Source organism: Colletes latitarsis, chromosome 9 (genome assembly GCF_051014445.1).
Source record: "Colletes latitarsis isolate SP2378_abdomen chromosome 9, iyColLati1, whole genome shotgun sequence".
NCBI lineage: Eukaryota > Metazoa > Arthropoda > Insecta > Hymenoptera > Colletidae > Colletes > Colletes latitarsis.
Genome location: NC_135142.1, coordinates 26,723,796 through 26,739,724, shown reverse-complemented (window position 1 = coordinate 26,739,724; position 15,929 = coordinate 26,723,796). Strand labels below are relative to the sequence as shown.

The 15,929-nt window shown below is 30.6% G+C and overlaps 7 protein-coding genes across 9 annotated transcripts in view; 3 read left to right on the top strand and 4 right to left on the bottom strand.

Moving 5' to 3' along the window:
• The window catches only part of Ssb-c31a (single stranded-binding protein c31A), a 51,980-nt gene that overhangs the window by 24,227 nt on the left and 11,824 nt on the right, over positions 1-15,929 (top strand). The window lies entirely within an intron of this gene.
• On the top strand, positions 26-4,209 carry LOC143345306 (E3 SUMO-protein ligase ZBED1). Its single transcript, XM_076772293.1, has 4 exons — positions 26-1,707; positions 1,942-2,357; positions 2,453-2,607; positions 2,703-4,209. The coding sequence occupies exons 1-4, from the start codon at positions 424-426 to the stop codon at positions 3,023-3,025; spliced, it is 2,178 nt and encodes a 725-aa protein (XP_076628408.1). The 5' UTR covers positions 26-423; the 3' UTR covers positions 3,026-4,209.
• On the bottom strand, positions 4,494-5,550 carry LOC143345329 (transmembrane protein 138). Its single transcript, XM_076772340.1, has 4 exons — positions 5,128-5,550; positions 4,981-5,053; positions 4,689-4,863; positions 4,494-4,616 (listed from the first exon to the last, which is right to left on the bottom strand). The coding sequence occupies exons 1-4, from the start codon at positions 5,259-5,261 to the stop codon at positions 4,510-4,512; spliced, it is 489 nt and encodes a 162-aa protein (XP_076628455.1). The 5' UTR covers positions 5,262-5,550; the 3' UTR covers positions 4,494-4,509.
• Positions 5,816-8,585, top strand: LOC143345326 (XK-related protein 6). Its single transcript, XM_076772336.1, has 4 exons — positions 5,816-6,422; positions 6,821-7,142; positions 7,220-7,375; positions 7,446-8,585. The coding sequence occupies exons 1-4, from the start codon at positions 6,117-6,119 to the stop codon at positions 7,922-7,924; spliced, it is 1,263 nt and encodes a 420-aa protein (XP_076628451.1). The 5' UTR covers positions 5,816-6,116; the 3' UTR covers positions 7,925-8,585.
• Positions 8,632-9,656, bottom strand: Robl (dynein light chain roadblock). The gene is made up of 3 exons (XM_076772341.1): positions 9,416-9,656; positions 9,270-9,348; positions 8,632-9,195 (listed from the first exon to the last, which is right to left on the bottom strand). The coding sequence occupies exons 1-3, from the start codon at positions 9,416-9,418 to the stop codon at positions 8,984-8,986; spliced, it is 294 nt and encodes a 97-aa protein (XP_076628456.1). The 5' UTR covers positions 9,419-9,656; the 3' UTR covers positions 8,632-8,983.
• On the bottom strand, positions 9,823-13,077 carry Naxe (NAD(P)HX epimerase). 2 transcript variants are annotated; one of them, XM_076772338.1, is made up of 2 exons: positions 13,067-13,077; positions 9,823-10,945 (listed from the first exon to the last, which is right to left on the bottom strand). In XM_076772338.1, exon 2 carries the CDS (start codon positions 10,716-10,718, stop codon positions 9,942-9,944), a length of 777 nt encoding a protein of 258 aa, XP_076628453.1. In that variant the 5' UTR covers positions 10,719-10,945; positions 13,067-13,077; the 3' UTR covers positions 9,823-9,941. The 2 variants fall into 2 exon arrangements, with proteins under 2 accessions (XP_076628453.1, XP_076628454.1); XM_076772339.1 differs by lacking the exon at positions 13,067-13,077 and having other exon boundaries at positions 9,823-10,647; positions 10,774-11,890.
• Positions 12,191-15,675, bottom strand: LOC143345327 (BRISC and BRCA1-A complex member 2). Of its 2 annotated transcripts, XR_013080262.1 has the most exons (5): positions 15,094-15,675; positions 14,680-14,981; positions 14,227-14,601; positions 12,496-14,162; positions 12,191-12,423 (listed from the first exon to the last, which is right to left on the bottom strand). XR_013080262.1 is itself a non-coding variant. In XM_076772337.1 (4 exons), exons 1-4 carry the CDS (start codon positions 15,179-15,181, stop codon positions 13,788-13,790), a joined length of 1,140 nt encoding a protein of 379 aa, XP_076628452.1. In that variant the 5' UTR covers positions 15,182-15,675; the 3' UTR covers positions 12,463-13,787. The 2 variants fall into 2 exon arrangements, 1 of the variants encoding a protein (XP_076628452.1); XM_076772337.1 differs by lacking the exon at positions 12,191-12,423 and having other exon boundaries at positions 12,463-14,162.

The following is a 15,929-nucleotide window of genomic DNA, read 5'->3' as shown; positions in this document are numbered from 1 at the left end:
AAAATGCGTCATTTTGTGGGATCGATTAGTTGAGAGCTCTACGTAGCGATATTTCTTTGAACAAGAGAACTAAAGTCGATAGCATCGTTACGAGTAGTGGTCGATAACCGATAGTGCATCGTTCTTTTCGAAACGAGAAATTGAAGTTCGATATCTGTAAAATAATTCGTCAAACGCTGGTTTGAGATATCGGATTCTTCGCGGTAAATTTGTTATCCCTTTATAAGCACGGGCTGGATACGAATTTGTAAAACGAAGCATGCATCGTTTTAAACAATTTCATTTTAAATTATGCAACAAAAATCCTCCATTTTGATGAGAAACAAACGCTATGAGTTAGTAGAAATACGAGAAATACTGTATATGTGTATTTAATTCCTAAAAGATAATAAGTGCCGCATTTACGCATTTTGATTTACTATCATGGAAAGTAAATCAATAACATTGCCTAACAACGGAAAATCTGCTACAACAGATGACTCCAAAAGCGAGATGCAAATGGTACTTGCTAAAATGATGGAAGAAAAGCACACTTATACTTACAAGAAATTAGTGGTACCTATGTCAATGAGAAGTATTTATTGGAAATTTTTTGGATTTCCAGCTACGGATGATGGAGATATTCTCACTAAAGTAAAAATTATTTGTATATTATGCAAAACTCAAATTGCATATAATCGTAACACTAGTAATTTACGCATGCACTTGCAAAATAAACATGCTCAAGAATTGTTAGAATTAGAAGCTACAAATCCTCCTCGTAGACAGGTTCTTTCTCAGGAAACAAAAGAGCGTAGAGCACAAAAGAGATTACTAAAGGCAGGTTTAACCTCTGCACAGCATATTTATACTACCAATGCAGATGGTACTGTCCAAATAGATGGAGATATTCAGTTTGTGACTGACCCAAATATAAGTTTATCCAACATTGAGGATGATATTACAATTGGTCAACCATTAAGAGTTATGATCAAAAGTAATTCTAATATTGGAAACAATAGTCAAAATGTAGCCTTTTTAATGCCAGAAGATAATTCTATCAATCAATCGAGTATTGATGGAAAAACTGTATCTGATGCTATAGCTGAATTCATCATAATGGACTTACAATTACCAGAAGTAGTGGAAGGTCGAGGTTTTCAAAGGCTAGTTGCAACTTTACGTTCTCCTTGTGAAATCCCTAGTAAAAATAAATTAGAAGAAGAAATAATACCAAAGATTTATGATACATTTAGAGAATCAGTGACAACAAGTTTATCTTGTATTACTAGTGAAGTGGGTTTGACAATTGAAGAGTGGAGATCAAATTCTGACGAACGTTTTGTTACTATCTCAGTGTATTATCAAAATTCTGGTGAACCAGTTTTAGAATGTAAAGTGTTAAGTACAATTCATGCACCCTTGGATTGGGAGGAATCTCAGTGGGGTAGTACAATAGATTCTTTGTTAGTTGATTGGGATTTGAAAATGGAAAGGATAACTGCAGTAGTAATAGCCACATCTAGAACAGAATTAATTGCTGCTTTAACAGAGCGAGGATTAACATTGGTTCCTTGTTTACTTTATACATTGCAAGTATGTGCTCAAGCTTGTTTCGAGAATCCAGAAGTTAGCACTATATTGTCTAAATGTAGAGCAGCTATTGGAGCTATTATAAGTCACCCAGCCGCATTTGCAGCTTTAGCTATGCAAGAACAATTATTAGAGGTAAAACTAAAAACTTCTCATTGTTAACTCCATAAGCTGAAATGACATTCATGGCATGTCATGGCATTAACCCTCAGATGGCAGATCTGGTTTGTTTCTAACCTATTCTAATATTCAATGCTTGCAACAAAACAGTTTTAAGTTCTGAGTCAAAAGTGACCCAGATTTGCCATCCAGGGATTAAATAACTGTAATTCATTATATCATTTTAAAATACATTTACTATAATTATAGCTAGAGGAAAACACTATGCTGATGGACTATCCTCCTGTATGGACATCGACATACAACATGCTTGAACAAATGGTCCTACGTAGGAATATAGTAACATCAATTTTAGAGAGCATGGAAGGTGTTAATCAAGAAGTAGTTGATCTAACAAATGACCAGTGGAAAGTTGTAGAAGATCTTGTAAATGTCCTTGAACCGTTTAAAGTTACTATTATGACGCTTAGCGAAGAAAAAATGCCTTTAATATCCTTATTAAAACCGTTACTATGGCAACTTGTATCTTCTCATCTTAAAATAAAAGAGTCTGATAGTGATACGGCAAGATCTTTTAAAGAATCTTTGTCTGATATGCTTTGTGATAGATATGCAGATTACAATGTTACTCTTTTACTTCAAATTGCAACTACTCTAGACCCAAGGTAATTACAGATTATAAAATGTATATTTCAAATGATTTGTGTCATAAATGTATTTATGAATGCAAATACAACTGAAGCTGCACGTTTTGCATTAGATTTAAACAGCTACCATATGCTACAGAAGAAGATAAGAACATAGTTGCAACTCCAATAAAAGAAATGTTGACAAAACTAATACAAGAAGAATCTGGAGATAATATGACTATTAAAGTTGAAGAAGATCCTCCAAATAAAAAAGTCCGTTTATCAGGTATGTACAAATATTATAAATATGTAAATGTACAGATTTTGATGTTCATGATCTTTAAAACACGATTATTCTATCTTATATGTAATTACATATAGGCATGGAACTTTTACTTGGAGGGTTATGTTCAACAAAAAATAGAATGCCTGCAGAAGAGAAGGCCGATCTTGAACTTGTACAGTATCATTCAGAATCGACCGCGCCTCTTGATTACTGTCCTCTTCAGTGGTGGGCTAAAATTTCTGCAAAGTGTCCAAATTTAGGAAAACTGGCTTGTAGATATAATTGTGTACCTGCATGTTGTGCACCACCTGCTAGAATCCCGGCAGAAGTGCAAGTTTTATACGATACGAGGCGAGCTGCGTTACCTCCTCATTTGATAGACAAATTACTGTTTCTTCATGGTAATCATACTGTTTGAGAAGAAAATTAAATTATGCTGAAGTTTTTTGAAGGTACTACTTTCTACCACGCGAAACAATCTTAAAAATGTTAATAGTTTTTATATGATTTACATTATATAATGCACTTTTCATAAGAATTATCTAATAATAGAATTTAAAAAATGTTTAAGTACATTTTCTAAACGTTTTGAAACAGTGGATGCCGACATGAATTTAACGGGAATGCAGGTACTGCAAAAATATAAGTTTATTTTCATCAAACTTTAACATAAATTTCGTACTTTAAAACTATAAGAAGAGAGTATATGAAGGTTTAAAAGTATCCAAAGAACTATACAATCTTATGAACTTTACTGTTTCACGAAGAATTTTGGATATCAATCTTGTATAGAGATTTTTAAAAAAACCAGAAGATATAATGATAGTTAAGGAAATAAAAAGATACTCTTTATAAAAAGTAATAAAAGAAATAATAGTTTTCCATTTTTAAAACGTATAAAATACTTAAAGATATGAAAACTTTAAAATGTTATATATCATTATGAAGCATCGAAAGTAACGTTTTAATTCAATGAGTATTCTGTTCAAATAATGTAAATCCCGATTTTTTATTTATTGTTTCTATTATTTTCAAATAATTCTTATTGGTGATAATTAACATAAATTACAAACATAATTCAATGCATAATTTATGATAGATTGTTTAACGTAATGAAATGCTAAACTCGTCTGTGTACTTCAAAAAACTATTAAATTAATGACACTTCGAACATCATAAGTATAAGACGGTAATTACGGGAATAAGTATAGTCAAGAAATTAATGTATAAAATTATTAAATTATTTCTGACTTCTATTTTTGCATTAATGCACTTTAAAGAAGTGTATTCTTGTGATATTAACTTATATTTTTAAATACTAAGTAGTACAAACTCAGCATTTTGTATCATAAATAATGGCTGTATTACAATGGATATATTTCTCCCAATTTATTTGTCTTGTGACTTATAATTAAATGCTTAAATGTAATGTAATGTACATAATATGATTTATGTATGTTTCATATGAATTTAAATATGATACCCATATTTATAAAAATTGTACAAAGTTTTACACTTTATTTTTGTAAGATGTCGACACAGTTGTAAAAAATACTTTAAAATAATAATTTTTATACTGTACATAAATGTGAATTATTCTCATACACATTAAGATGTTAAGTGTTATTGTATACTGTATTTATTTGAACATAACTATTTTTAAAAAAATTAGATTAGACTGTAATAATTGTTTCTTTAGTATTTAATTATAGATATTAACTTCACTTAAGTTTTCTATATTAAATACAATTGTATAATTGCCATAAAGTAAACAAAATTGATTTATACAGAGACATTAAAAAAAAAGTTGAATTATTTTATTATTTCTATTGTTTATCATACTTTAATTTTATATTCTTACATTGCTTTGGATATTACAAAAATTCTAATCATAAAATTTAATTATGGAAGACTGAACTGATTTTGCATCCACATAGAATTTTCATAAAATCTTGGATCTGCAATTCTGAGAGATGCTCTCTTATAGAAATAGTAATATAAAACTGCAACTATAATATAATTAAATATGAGGAAAGCTTAAAAATATGAAATACATATCATTTATTTACTTAGTTTATTACCTCCTCTGTGCAATGAATAAAGAACATGAAAATCTTTAGTCCAGTGATATTTGAAGGATGATGACCAATTCATCTTAATGTCCCAAGTGTGAAGACTAATACTTAGTATTATATATACAATACACAATATTAATGTTATACGAAATTTTGTATATAATAATTGTATCAGTCCAACCTGCATAAAATATTGTATATAATTAATATATAATGTTTGATAAACAACTACATTTTGCAATGTACATTACGTGAAAATTAAATGTCAGATTTTTATTATTATTTTTTAAACAGTTACCTGGAAGATGTAGGTGGAAAAAAAATTAACTAGAAGAACAGTAAGAGTCATAACAATACACAAGTCTTGAATCCTTAAAAACAATAATTAAAACAATGTTTAAACATAAATAGAATTTAATAATTTCAAGTAAAAGCATTTACATACACATAGACAATCAATAAATTAATTGGATTCTGTCGAGAAAAACCAGCAAACGAATTTACGAAAACGTCGAAAAGTAATATCAAGTATTGCACAATTATAGTAACTAAATATTTCTTTGTATTTAATGTGTTCATTTATCTCAAAAAAAAGAATCTTCTGATAGATACAGAATGCCGTAGTGTTATTACTGTATTGTTATATGTATTCTAAAGATTACTATGGTAACGCAAATGTACAGCGAGTCACAAAATTATTTACTCAGTCGGCTCAGTCAAAAATACGATAAGGATGAATGAAATAATGTAACAGCAAAGAACTTTCTGAAACGGTTTTATTTAGAAATACATTATCTACAGTTCAATATAACAAAATCGTAATAATAATTTGAAAAATTATGATTACATATACGCGAGTAATAATAATTTGACGAAACTACTCATCTTTCTGGTATAAAAATCATTGAAAAAACAGCTGAATCGCTTAAATTAACTTCTTTACACTTATAATTATTTGAATAATGAAAATATTAATATAATGATATTATAACAATAGTATAATAATAGTAGAATATAAATAAACTCTGTATCACAAAGCAAATCAGACGACGTCAGTATCTTTTGTACATTCTTATATATATATTGATTCAAATTTTCAAGTTACTACGATACGTTTGAATGACTGACGTGTGAATCAATACATAAGTTACGCACTATTTAAGTTCTTCAATAAGTGTACTGAACTGTCTTCCCATAGTAATTTAAATAGATTCGTGTATTTTTTAAATCGTTGAAAAGTATTGAAATGTAAAAATAATATTTAAAATAATGGAAGTTTCAAGCCAGATAATAAAATAAAATGACATATACTCGTATTGAGGTTATGAGTATACATCAAATAAACAAACGATGAATTTAAACTGTACAATTGATACTTCTTTGCACACTTAAATGTAAATTATGATACTTGAAATTATTTGACAAGAAACGAGAATGGAAATTCGAAATAATAAGCATCTGCATACACGACAAATAATTGGTATTTTTCCTGTATTGGAATTTGATGATAACGATGTAGATGCTCCTTTGAAAAATCCAAGTATATCTTACTTGGATATTTTTTTTCTCGGATCCTCGATCCTTATGCATGTCATAGATATGGCAATTGATATGAACCTTGCCATAAGATATTTATTAGCTGGAAAAACAACATATTTTGCATGGACAATTACTTTCATTTTTCTACCTTCACTTATAAATGTCATAATTAGTAGAAAAATGATACTCCAAGACGAGGAGGTAAAATATTACATGGGATAAAAGAAATTGGTATAATTAAATATAACATTTATTAACAAAGATACACCAAGATTTATCTTCCTTAAAACTATATTTAAATATACCAATTACGGCAGTATTATTTCTCTATTTTATGCATAATGCTCAATAGAACTTCAGTAAGGTCAATTTTATTTTTTTACATTACTTCCTCCATATAAAGTGGTTGTAATGTAATATTTTTGTATTACTTGTGTTTCAGATCTTGTTTTAAATTTGTTTGATGTCATTTTTCACAATTTTTTGTCTTCTTTTATACAAAGTATGATGCAATTTTAAGAAAGGAAGGGGAACAAGTCTCGATATTTCCTTGCACTTTTGTTTCAGTTGTGTTAAGATAATAATTTTTTTTTTCATAGGCAAGTACAACATCAAATCGATCTCAATACAAATGTATACATGTAATGTTAACAAAGAAGCTATTCTGTATTGTAGTTGTTGCATTTCAATTAACTCCAGTACTTCGTTATTATCAAACTTTGAAGTATGCTTTAAAAGCATATAAATTTCAAAAACTGGATGATCGTAATGCTCAGAGGCGATATTATCTCAAGATGTGTAAAGAAGATCAAGATGTTGCTCTATTAAGAGTATTTGAATGCTTTCTTGAAGCAGCTCCTCAACAAATTTTGCAATTAACTATATTACTGAAAAACTATCATAACAATCTTAATTTCGAATGTATCTATATTTTTGTACATCTATTAATTGTTATAATATCAACTGCAAAGTAAACATTATATTTGTATTTATTGTAGTTATTCATCAAGTAGCTAGTATCCTTAGCTCACTTGGAAGTATGGGGTGGGTTATGGCTAGTTACCACCGTAGTATTAGATTAGCTCAACAAGATAAGCTAAATATTGGAATTACAGGAACAATTCTTCAATTTTTGTGGCACTTCTGTACAACAGGTAAATAAATTATTATTATCATGTGAGAAAACTAAAAATCTACATTTATATATATATCGAAATTTTTCAGTCTCAAGAATATTGTCTTTAAGTGTTATTGCAAGTGTATGGCCAATATATACAGCAATTGGTTGTTTTTGTCATTGGATCAGTATGACTACTTGGATTATTATAGATTCTCATGGAATACTAGAATTTTGTAAGGATTATAATCATGCTCCACATTGTCCTCCGAAAGTTAAAGAACGCGTTTATTCCATATTATTTTCCCTAGTAATTGGCGTAGTTCATGTGTTTATATATTTGAATGCAGTAGATGGTAGCACGTTCCTTAAACATGTGACTTTTTATATAATCTGTTTTATTGAAAATATAATAGCAAGTGTATTTTGGATATACACTTCATCAAGTGAAGTTAAAAATGCTTGGTACTTCAATGTACTTATTATTCTTTGTATTATACCATTTTTATTAGGTGTAACAGCTATGATTGTTTATTATAGCGTTTTTCATCCTTCCTTAAAACATAAAAATTCTGAAAATACATAATTTTGACGAAATCCATAGTAAAATATTTCACTCTCATTCAGAAATATTTAAATGAAATTGAGCTAATTTATTTATTGCCTATAAATCGTACAAATATTTAATCTAAAACAGCATTTGTACATTGAATTTCACATTTGACTGTTGAGATATCAAATATTATCTTTTAATAATGTGATTCAATTAAATGAATATCTTTTTTTAAATACTTAATCAAAATGTTAATCCATAAATATTTATACACATAGTATAAATGATATATATATTTATACATATAGTTATAAATGTTTATAGTTTAATAAAAGAATGAATTCTAGCATAAATTTTATACACAAAATTAACTGTAAATACTTTTTATGCAATATATACTGCCAAGTAATGATGTGACTAGAAAATACTATGTATACTACATAGTTTATACAATTTTTATTGTGCTCTTCGTGTAATTATACGCGTGTATTAGAGAATTATTATATTTTTAATGTAAGTACTTAGAAATTATAAGCTTGCTTTCCAAAAACTGGTAGGCACTACTGTATGTAAAAATTAATTCATGAAACAAAATTTACAATAATTTTAGTTATGTATTATAAATTTTGTAAACTTTACCATTTATAAATTTGATGTACTTTATATACTTTTGTAATAAAAAAATTATTTTCTTTAGATTTATATGTGATTTTGTTGTAAATAAAACTTTGATTTGAAACTCCCTTGTAATCAAAATTTATTTAAAAACAACAATATGAATAATATAACACATGAATTTTTTAATGGTACTGTTTATACTAAATGACAAATTTTTAATTTAGAAAACTGTAGCAATTAAAATTCTCAATTAATAATTAATATTTCCTTTTAGTTATTTTCCAACATAGCAATTTGGAAGCAATTATAAAGCACATTCTCAAAAGCTATCTGAGAAATAAAAATCAAACATTACTTTTTCTATAATGGTAATATTGAATACTTAAAAGTTAAAATGGAATGTGCTACATAAAATAATTTATCAACAAATAATAAAGCATATATTTTTATATATGTTATCTTTTTGTTTGGATATCAATCAACTGGATTCTGTATTACTATAAGTATGAATTCTTTATCTGGTGCAACCATTATTTCATGTTTCTTACTACGAATACGTAAGAAAGTAAGATCATTTGTTGGATCCAGATCTCGAACAACAGATCGTGCTTTATCAGACAGTTGACTAATCAAACCTGCATACTGAACAGTTGTAGTGTTATCCAATGTAGATTTGATTGGAATACCTGAGTACCAGAATTTTATTACATTTTTTGTAATAGTTATGTTAATAATCAGTCTCTATATGAATACAACACACCTTCTGCATTGACAACAATTGTTCCAACTACTCCTTTATGAGATTGAATACGTTTCATAGTTTCTTCCACTTCTTGTGCCTAAAATAAGTATTATCTTAACCCAAAATGATTTGTGAAAGAAATGTATAATTCATTGCAAATTTACCATTTTCGAAATTATGTTAATAATTTTTTTTTTGTTGAATATAATACAATATTAGTTACAAGAACGGTAACCGGAATATATACGACAAACTTGGTAATACCAAACCGTTGCTTGGATCCTACTACCTACTCAATTGTTCATATATTTTATAAATAACATTGAACGTATAAAGATACACGACAGACGTTAAGTTTGTTAGATTGGGTTAGAGTTTAAACGCCACCTATACACGTCAGGCAGTAACCTAGCGGTAAATTCAAATTATGCAATTCAATTCAAACATAAACAATCTGATGGAACACATGTATAAATCAAGCATTATAGTGACAATAAAATACTACAATTTTATTTGATAAAATATTATGTATACGAAGTTTCTCTGCAAGAAATTAAATACAAAAACTATATTCTGATTTTTCTTAAATGTTTGTAAAAATTTTATTTAGTAATTACAATACGTATAATGTGTAATAAAAATTGAAAAAATATTTCATAACAATGAATAATTTAATATTCCCATCAAAACTTAACACAAAGGTACAATTAAATCAGTTCCTGAATATTCAGGTAGATTCAAATTATATTCTCTCTCCAATTTTTTAGGTACAAATCGGCCACCTAAATAATGATATTTTCCCTTGAATTTCTGAGCACACATTTTTGGTGCTGTCAATGATACCAACATCTCTGGTTTTATGTCACCTTTTGAGGATGGTCCATTTTCAACATCCCAACCTGATGGTATATCTATACTACAAATAGGTATGCTTGTGTTTTCTAATAAAGATATAATAGGAACAAATGTTTCTCTTACAGGTGGTTTAAAACTAAATCCAAATAAAGCATCTACTATTAGATGAAAATCACACAAGCTTTCTAACTCATTTCCCAACAGGGGAATATCATTTTCAACACATTGATGTAATAAATTTTCATATAAAATATTACTTGTTCTTTTAGGATAATAAATTTCAGGGGAATATCCAAATTGTTTTAAGTGTCTAGCACAGACCAGGCCATCTCCTCCATTATTTCCTGGACCACAACAGACCAGAATCTTTTGTGTTGAACTTTTTAATGAAGTATAAGTAGAAGCAATGGCAACAGCACAACTCTGGCCAGCAAGTTCCATTAATTGGTCCACACTGAATTTGTATTTTTCAAACAAATCTTTGTCTATGTTAATGCTTTCCTGTTGGTTCAAATATTTTACCATGGTGGTATATGATTTTCTTCCAAAAAAGAAAACACGTTTATTGTTAAATAAAGTAGATTTTATAAAACCCCTTATATATAATACCATTTATAATTTTAATAAATGGAATTATACAGTAAGAAACAATATTATAACCTCTTACAATATGTTATTCCTTTACTTTATTAATGCGAACAAACGTTAATATTAACGATAAGTAGAAACTTCCTTTATTTTGTGGTCACTTTAAGTCTTTTCAGAAAAAACACATATGTTTTAATTAATTTTTAACGTTTTTACAATGTAAGTTGGACCATTTACATCGAACGGCAGAGCTAGTCTAATTTTTCTGCACGCAGATCGGTACAGCCATACATACAGAGATGCCAGAAAGGCACCGAAGGTGCTCTCTCACACATGTCAGATCACGCGTACGTGAGCTCGTGGAGTTTCGGAAAGTTGACAAAGACAAAATGACATATGCCCTCTTTTTCGATTTACCGAAGCTGCCCAAAGTAAGTTCGGACCGTCTCGTGGGAGTCGAGAGAGAAAGGCTCACACTTCCCTTTTCGCTCTTGAACAACTAACATCCGACCTCCCGTCAACAGGTCTCCACTGGCCTCTGCTGACCGCTGCTGACCACCGTTTATATTTCTGGCAACGTACAACGATTACGACTGGCTACTGTTAGCCTCTCCCAGCCTCTGCTGACCACCGCTTATATTTCTGACAACGTATAACGATTACTACTGGCTACTGCCACCCTCTGCTGACCTCAGCCAGCATCTCCCGACCTAAGCTGGCCTCTGCCAACATCTCCCGACGTCAGCTGACCATCGCTGACCACTGCTGACCGTTGCTGACAACTTGTCACATGATGTAATATAATATAATATGTTTATATGTATTAAAGTTTTATATAATGTAAATCTATGGCAATAAATGATATAATTTCAAAGTATTCAATGCGTTCTCATCATTTTTTACCGTCCTTTTCCTCTCCAAATCATTCTCTTACCTATAAGATGCGTACCACCTTCTTCGCAAGTTCACCAGCATTTTAGAAATGTTTCGGGAACTTTGGAAATCCGGATGGCCTTGACCCAGTTTCGAAAGTGGGTCAAGGCCATTCGACATTTTAGAAATCTTCTGGCCGACTTGAAAATCTGGATGGCCTTGACCCAATTTCGAAAGTGGGTCAAGGCCATTCGAAATTTCAGAAATCTTCCGGCCGACTTGAAAATCCGGATGGCCTTGACCCAATTTCGAAAGTGGGTCAAGGCCATTCGAAATTTCAGAAATCTTCCGGCCGACTTGAAATTTCGAATGGCCTTGACCCAATTTCGAAAGTGGGTCAAGGCCATTCGAAATTTCAGAAATCTTCCGGCCGACTTGAAAATCCGGATGGCCTTGACCCAATTTCGAAAGTAGGTCAAGGCCATCGAATCTTAAAAAAAAGAACACATAGAATTCTTTGAAATTATATCATTTATTGTCATAGATTTACATTATACAAAGTTTTAATACATGTACATCATGTTAGAAGTTGTTAACAAAGGTCAGCGTGGTCAGCAGGGGCCAGCAGAGGTCAGCAGAGGGATGCAGAGGCATGCAGAGACTAACAGGGGCAAGCAGTAGCAAGTTGTAATCGTTGTACGTTGCCAGAAGCATCAGGGGTGGTCAGCAGAGGTCAGCAGAGGCTGGGAGAGGCTGACAGTAGCAAGTTGTAATCGTTATACGTTGCCAGAAGCATCGGGGGTGGTCAGCAGAGTTCAGCAGAGGCCAGCAAAGACATGCACAGGCAAGCAGAAACCTGCAAAGGCGAGCAGAGACTTGTAGGGGCATGCAGTAATAAGTATTAATCGTTATACATTATCAGAAATACCTGCAGTGGTCAGTAGCGTTCGGCAGAGGCCAAGAAAGTTCAGCAGAGACAAGCACATGCTGACAGAGATCAGCAAAGACCAACAGAGGTTAGCAGAAGTCAGTAGTAATCGTTATAGGTTGTCAGAAATATAAGCGATGGTCAGCAGGGTCCAGCAGAGGCTAGCAGTAATCAGGAGCAGTCAGTAACAGTCGCTGTATGGTGTCAAAAGTTGTTGGGAGTTCTGTATTTTTGTCAGCACTGGTCATCACAGGTCATAAGAGGCAAATAGAAACCAGGAGTAATTTGCAGAATTCAGTAATGAACTCTAGGAAAGGCAAGTAAAAATATCTGGGCAGTCGAGATTCCAAATCGTATGCCGTTGAGAACCTTTCTCTCTTGACTCCGACGAGGCGGTCCGAAATTACTTCGGGCAGCTTCGGAATAATCGAGAAAGAGGGCTTGTGTCAGTTTACCTTTGTCGACTTTCCGAAACTCTACGAGCTCACGTACGCATGATCTGGTATGTGTAAGTAGTGCACCGGGTGCTGAATCTGGCATCTCTGTATACATATAGGTAGACAGATATTACGCAGATCGGTACAAATGTAGGTAGTGGTTGAATATGAAACTTACACTCTTCACAGTTTTCAAACATCTACATTATTTCTAGATATTTAAAATTTTAGAATATTTTAATATCGTAAATAACTAAAGTTTTTTTAATATTTTTCAATGGTTGAAACGATTTCGAAAATGACTGCTCAAACCTCGTGTATATACGGACTGAGCCAATAACAAATGATGACTGAAATAATTTGTTATTTATTGATTTTTAAGAAAACTTTTATATAAAATATATAGTATCTAACGGGACCTATTGAATGGAAGCATTTCACTTATTTTACTTCTTGTATTTTCAAACTATGTATATGTACAGGGTGTCCTGTGGTTTTTCCGTCAAACTGCGAAAATTTAATTTAGAAGTTAGAAAGACTTTCACACGAGGGAAGCATTCTCTTTAATTATTTCTAACTCGAAAACTAAGGAATGTAGGACATATGTCCATATTATGTTTCTCATTTTTTTTGGTATACAGATTCACTTCCTGTATTATGAGCATACACTTATGAATCACCCTGAATATATATATACACACATGAAAATGTAAAAAAAAATATCATTCGTCAATTTCTACAATAATACACAAGTAAATAACAAATATAAAGAATGTAAGAATTCAAATGACAATGCCATTTTTGTTAAAAGTAACTGTAATAAATTATAATTTATGAATTAAGTTTTAAAATAGATTATGAAGAACAGGTTTTAATAGAATTATACTTAAAATCCTTACTAACACTGTACAGAATGTGTTTAAGCAACTTTTTTATCATTCGACGTGGTTCCCACTGGAAGTTGTAAGGAAAATTTTTTACCTGTTCACTATATGGAACACACTGATCTTTCATATGATATATTGATTGTAAGGTAACTATAAGTCGTTCTTGAGGAAATCCTAAAGGTAGCTGTATGCGGACTATAAAGTGAAAATCTTGATCATCAAATAAAAGTGTTGCATATGTATAATCTTCTGTGTCGTATTCAAGTGTAGCAAAATAATGAATGCTCAGCAAAGCAACTATAAAATTTCTTCGTTTTGTTAAACTTTGGGCTAATGAATTTATCTAGAACAATAATTTACTATATTAAAATTACAATCTTAAAATTTAGACGGATAAAATTACATACCTTTTCTGTTATAAACTTCTTTACTTCTGTTACATAATCAAATAAAAATTTATTTCGTGGAAAATTTGGTAACTGCATTGCATTTGTTCCACCAAGAACATCTTCTAAAGGTTTAGTTAAGTGAAGGTGTGATATAATGCGACTCCAATTTGTTCCACAATATGTTACAATTAGTATTGCTACATAATTTTCTGATTTACAACTATAATTTTGTAACTGTGAAAGATCAACTGACAAACTGATTAAGAATTTAGCCTCTGTTGGTTTAGAACCTAATGGTAACAATATTATTTCAACATCTTGTAGTCTTATTTCTGTTTTCATTAATGTACTATATTCACGTTCTAATTCCACTTGCTTTTGAAGTAATTGTATCTAATGTAAAATAAAAAATATTATAGGTACTTTATGTAGAGTATGCGTCAAATACATAATAATCATTAAATTGCCAACCTGATATTCTTTATAACATGATAAAAGTTCCATAAGAACATTTAATAATGCATCTTCATTATTAGGATTCCATTTAGCAAGACTGGGTACCTTAGTAGACAAGATATCTACATCCATGTCTGCTAAGAAATTAACATCGTTAAATATGAAATCAGGTCCCATTTCAGGGCACTGAGAGTCAAAAAATACATTCCAAGTTAGATTTTGTCTAGCATAGGGAATAGATAATTTAAAACGATCTCCTCTTTGTCTGCCACAGCTAGATGATACGGAATCCGCTTTGATTGTCTCGTAACTTATTCCTTAAGAAGATATTGAGAAACAATACAATGAATATAAAATATCACATAATATATAACATGAAATAATGTGGAATATATTTTATATAAAAGTATGTTTAGTATTATGTCTTACCAAGTTTATCATTGCTTAAAACACGTATTAAAAGTGGCTCAATGTATGAGTCTACCGGTAAGAAAATTTGACATTTCTGATTCAACATATTAATAGTTGTGGTTTATGTAATCAAAATTTCGTAAATTGTGATAAATTGTATGCACAGTATGATACTTTAACCTATCAAGCAATTCCTTCTAAACAAAAGACATTCGTCGAATTACATTTCTTCGATGTTATAAATATGTGATGTTTCTTTATTTTAGAAAGCAAATGTTTTCAAATGCACATGCCAAATTGACATTTAAAACTACACATTGCACCAATTTTTCTATGAATATAATAATCTTGTCATTCGATTGGCTTTATCCTGCTTTTAATGCTAAACAATCACGATGGTAACAATAACGACAATGATGGTGTTTAATAAAAGATCACTTATAATTCGTTTGAATCCATTGTTGAAAACAGGGTATTAATTAAATATAAAACGTTATTTACAAATGATTCAATATATATTATTATTAGTTTTACTTATTCTAGGGATGTAGTTAAACGTAGATTGGTACCAGCGACAGATATCCATGAATCTTGCAGGCTGTTAGAGACTGATGCACTACTCACACATGCCAGATCACGCGTACGTAAACTCGTGAAGTTTCGGACAGTCAACAAAGGCAAACTGACACATGCTCTCTCTCTCTCGATTCTCCGAATAGTTTGTTATTTTCAACAATAGATGGCGCTTATTTACCGACCTCAGGCCCCCTGGTGCTAAAACGCCCAAGTTTGTCGAGAAATCCATCTAGCGTGGAGTATATGAACTATTCCACGACAAACTTGGGCGTTTTAGC

Excerpts from the sequence above, each read along its gene's own strand:
- LOC143345306 (XM_076772293.1), top strand. The coding sequence starts at position 424 with ATGGAAAGTAAATCAATAACATTGCCTAACAACGGAAAATCTGCTACA. Across the intron at positions 1,708-1,941 it reads TGCAAGAACAATTATTAGAG|CTAGAGGAAAACACTATGCT; the intron begins GTAAAACTAAAA and ends CTATAATTATAG. Across the intron at positions 2,608-2,702 it reads TAAAAAAGTCCGTTTATCAG|GCATGGAACTTTTACTTGGA; the intron begins GTATGTACAAAT and ends AATTACATATAG.
- LOC143345329 (XM_076772340.1), bottom strand. The coding sequence starts at position 5,261 with ATGAACACATTAAATACAAAGAAATATTTAGTTACTATAATTGTGCAA. Across the intron at positions 4,864-4,980 it reads TTTCCACCTACATCTTCCAG|GTTGGACTGATACAATTATT; the intron begins GTAACTGTTTAA and ends TATTTTATGCAG. Across the intron at positions 4,617-4,688 it reads TTATTCATTGCACAGAGGAG|TTGCAGTTTTATATTACTAT; the intron begins GTAATAAACTAA and ends ATTATATTATAG.
- LOC143345326 (XM_076772336.1), top strand. The coding sequence starts at position 6,117 with ATGGAAATTCGAAATAATAAGCATCTGCATACACGACAAATAATTGGT. Across the intron at positions 6,423-6,820 it reads TGATACTCCAAGACGAGGAG|GCAAGTACAACATCAAATCG; the intron begins GTAAAATATTAC and ends TTTTTTTCATAG. Across the intron at positions 7,376-7,445 it reads GTGGCACTTCTGTACAACAG|TCTCAAGAATATTGTCTTTA; the intron begins GTAAATAAATTA and ends GAAATTTTTCAG.
- Robl (XM_076772341.1), bottom strand. Across the intron at positions 9,196-9,269 it reads AATTGTTGTCAATGCAGAAG|GTATTCCAATCAAATCTACA; the intron begins GTGTGTTGTATT and ends TCTGGTACTCAG.
- Naxe (XM_076772338.1), bottom strand. The coding sequence starts at position 10,718 with ATGGTATTATATATAAGGGGTTTTATAAAATCTACTTTATTTAACAAT.
- LOC143345327 (XM_076772337.1), bottom strand. The coding sequence starts at position 15,181 with ATGTTGAATCAGAAATGTCAAATTTTCTTACCGGTAGACTCATACATT. Across the intron at positions 14,602-14,679 it reads CATGTTATAAAGAATATCAG|ATACAATTACTTCAAAAGCA; the intron begins GTTGGCAATTTA and ends ATTTTACATTAG. Across the intron at positions 14,163-14,226 it reads AGAAGTTTATAACAGAAAAG|ATAAATTCATTAGCCCAAAG; the intron begins GTATGTAATTTT and ends TTATTGTTCTAG.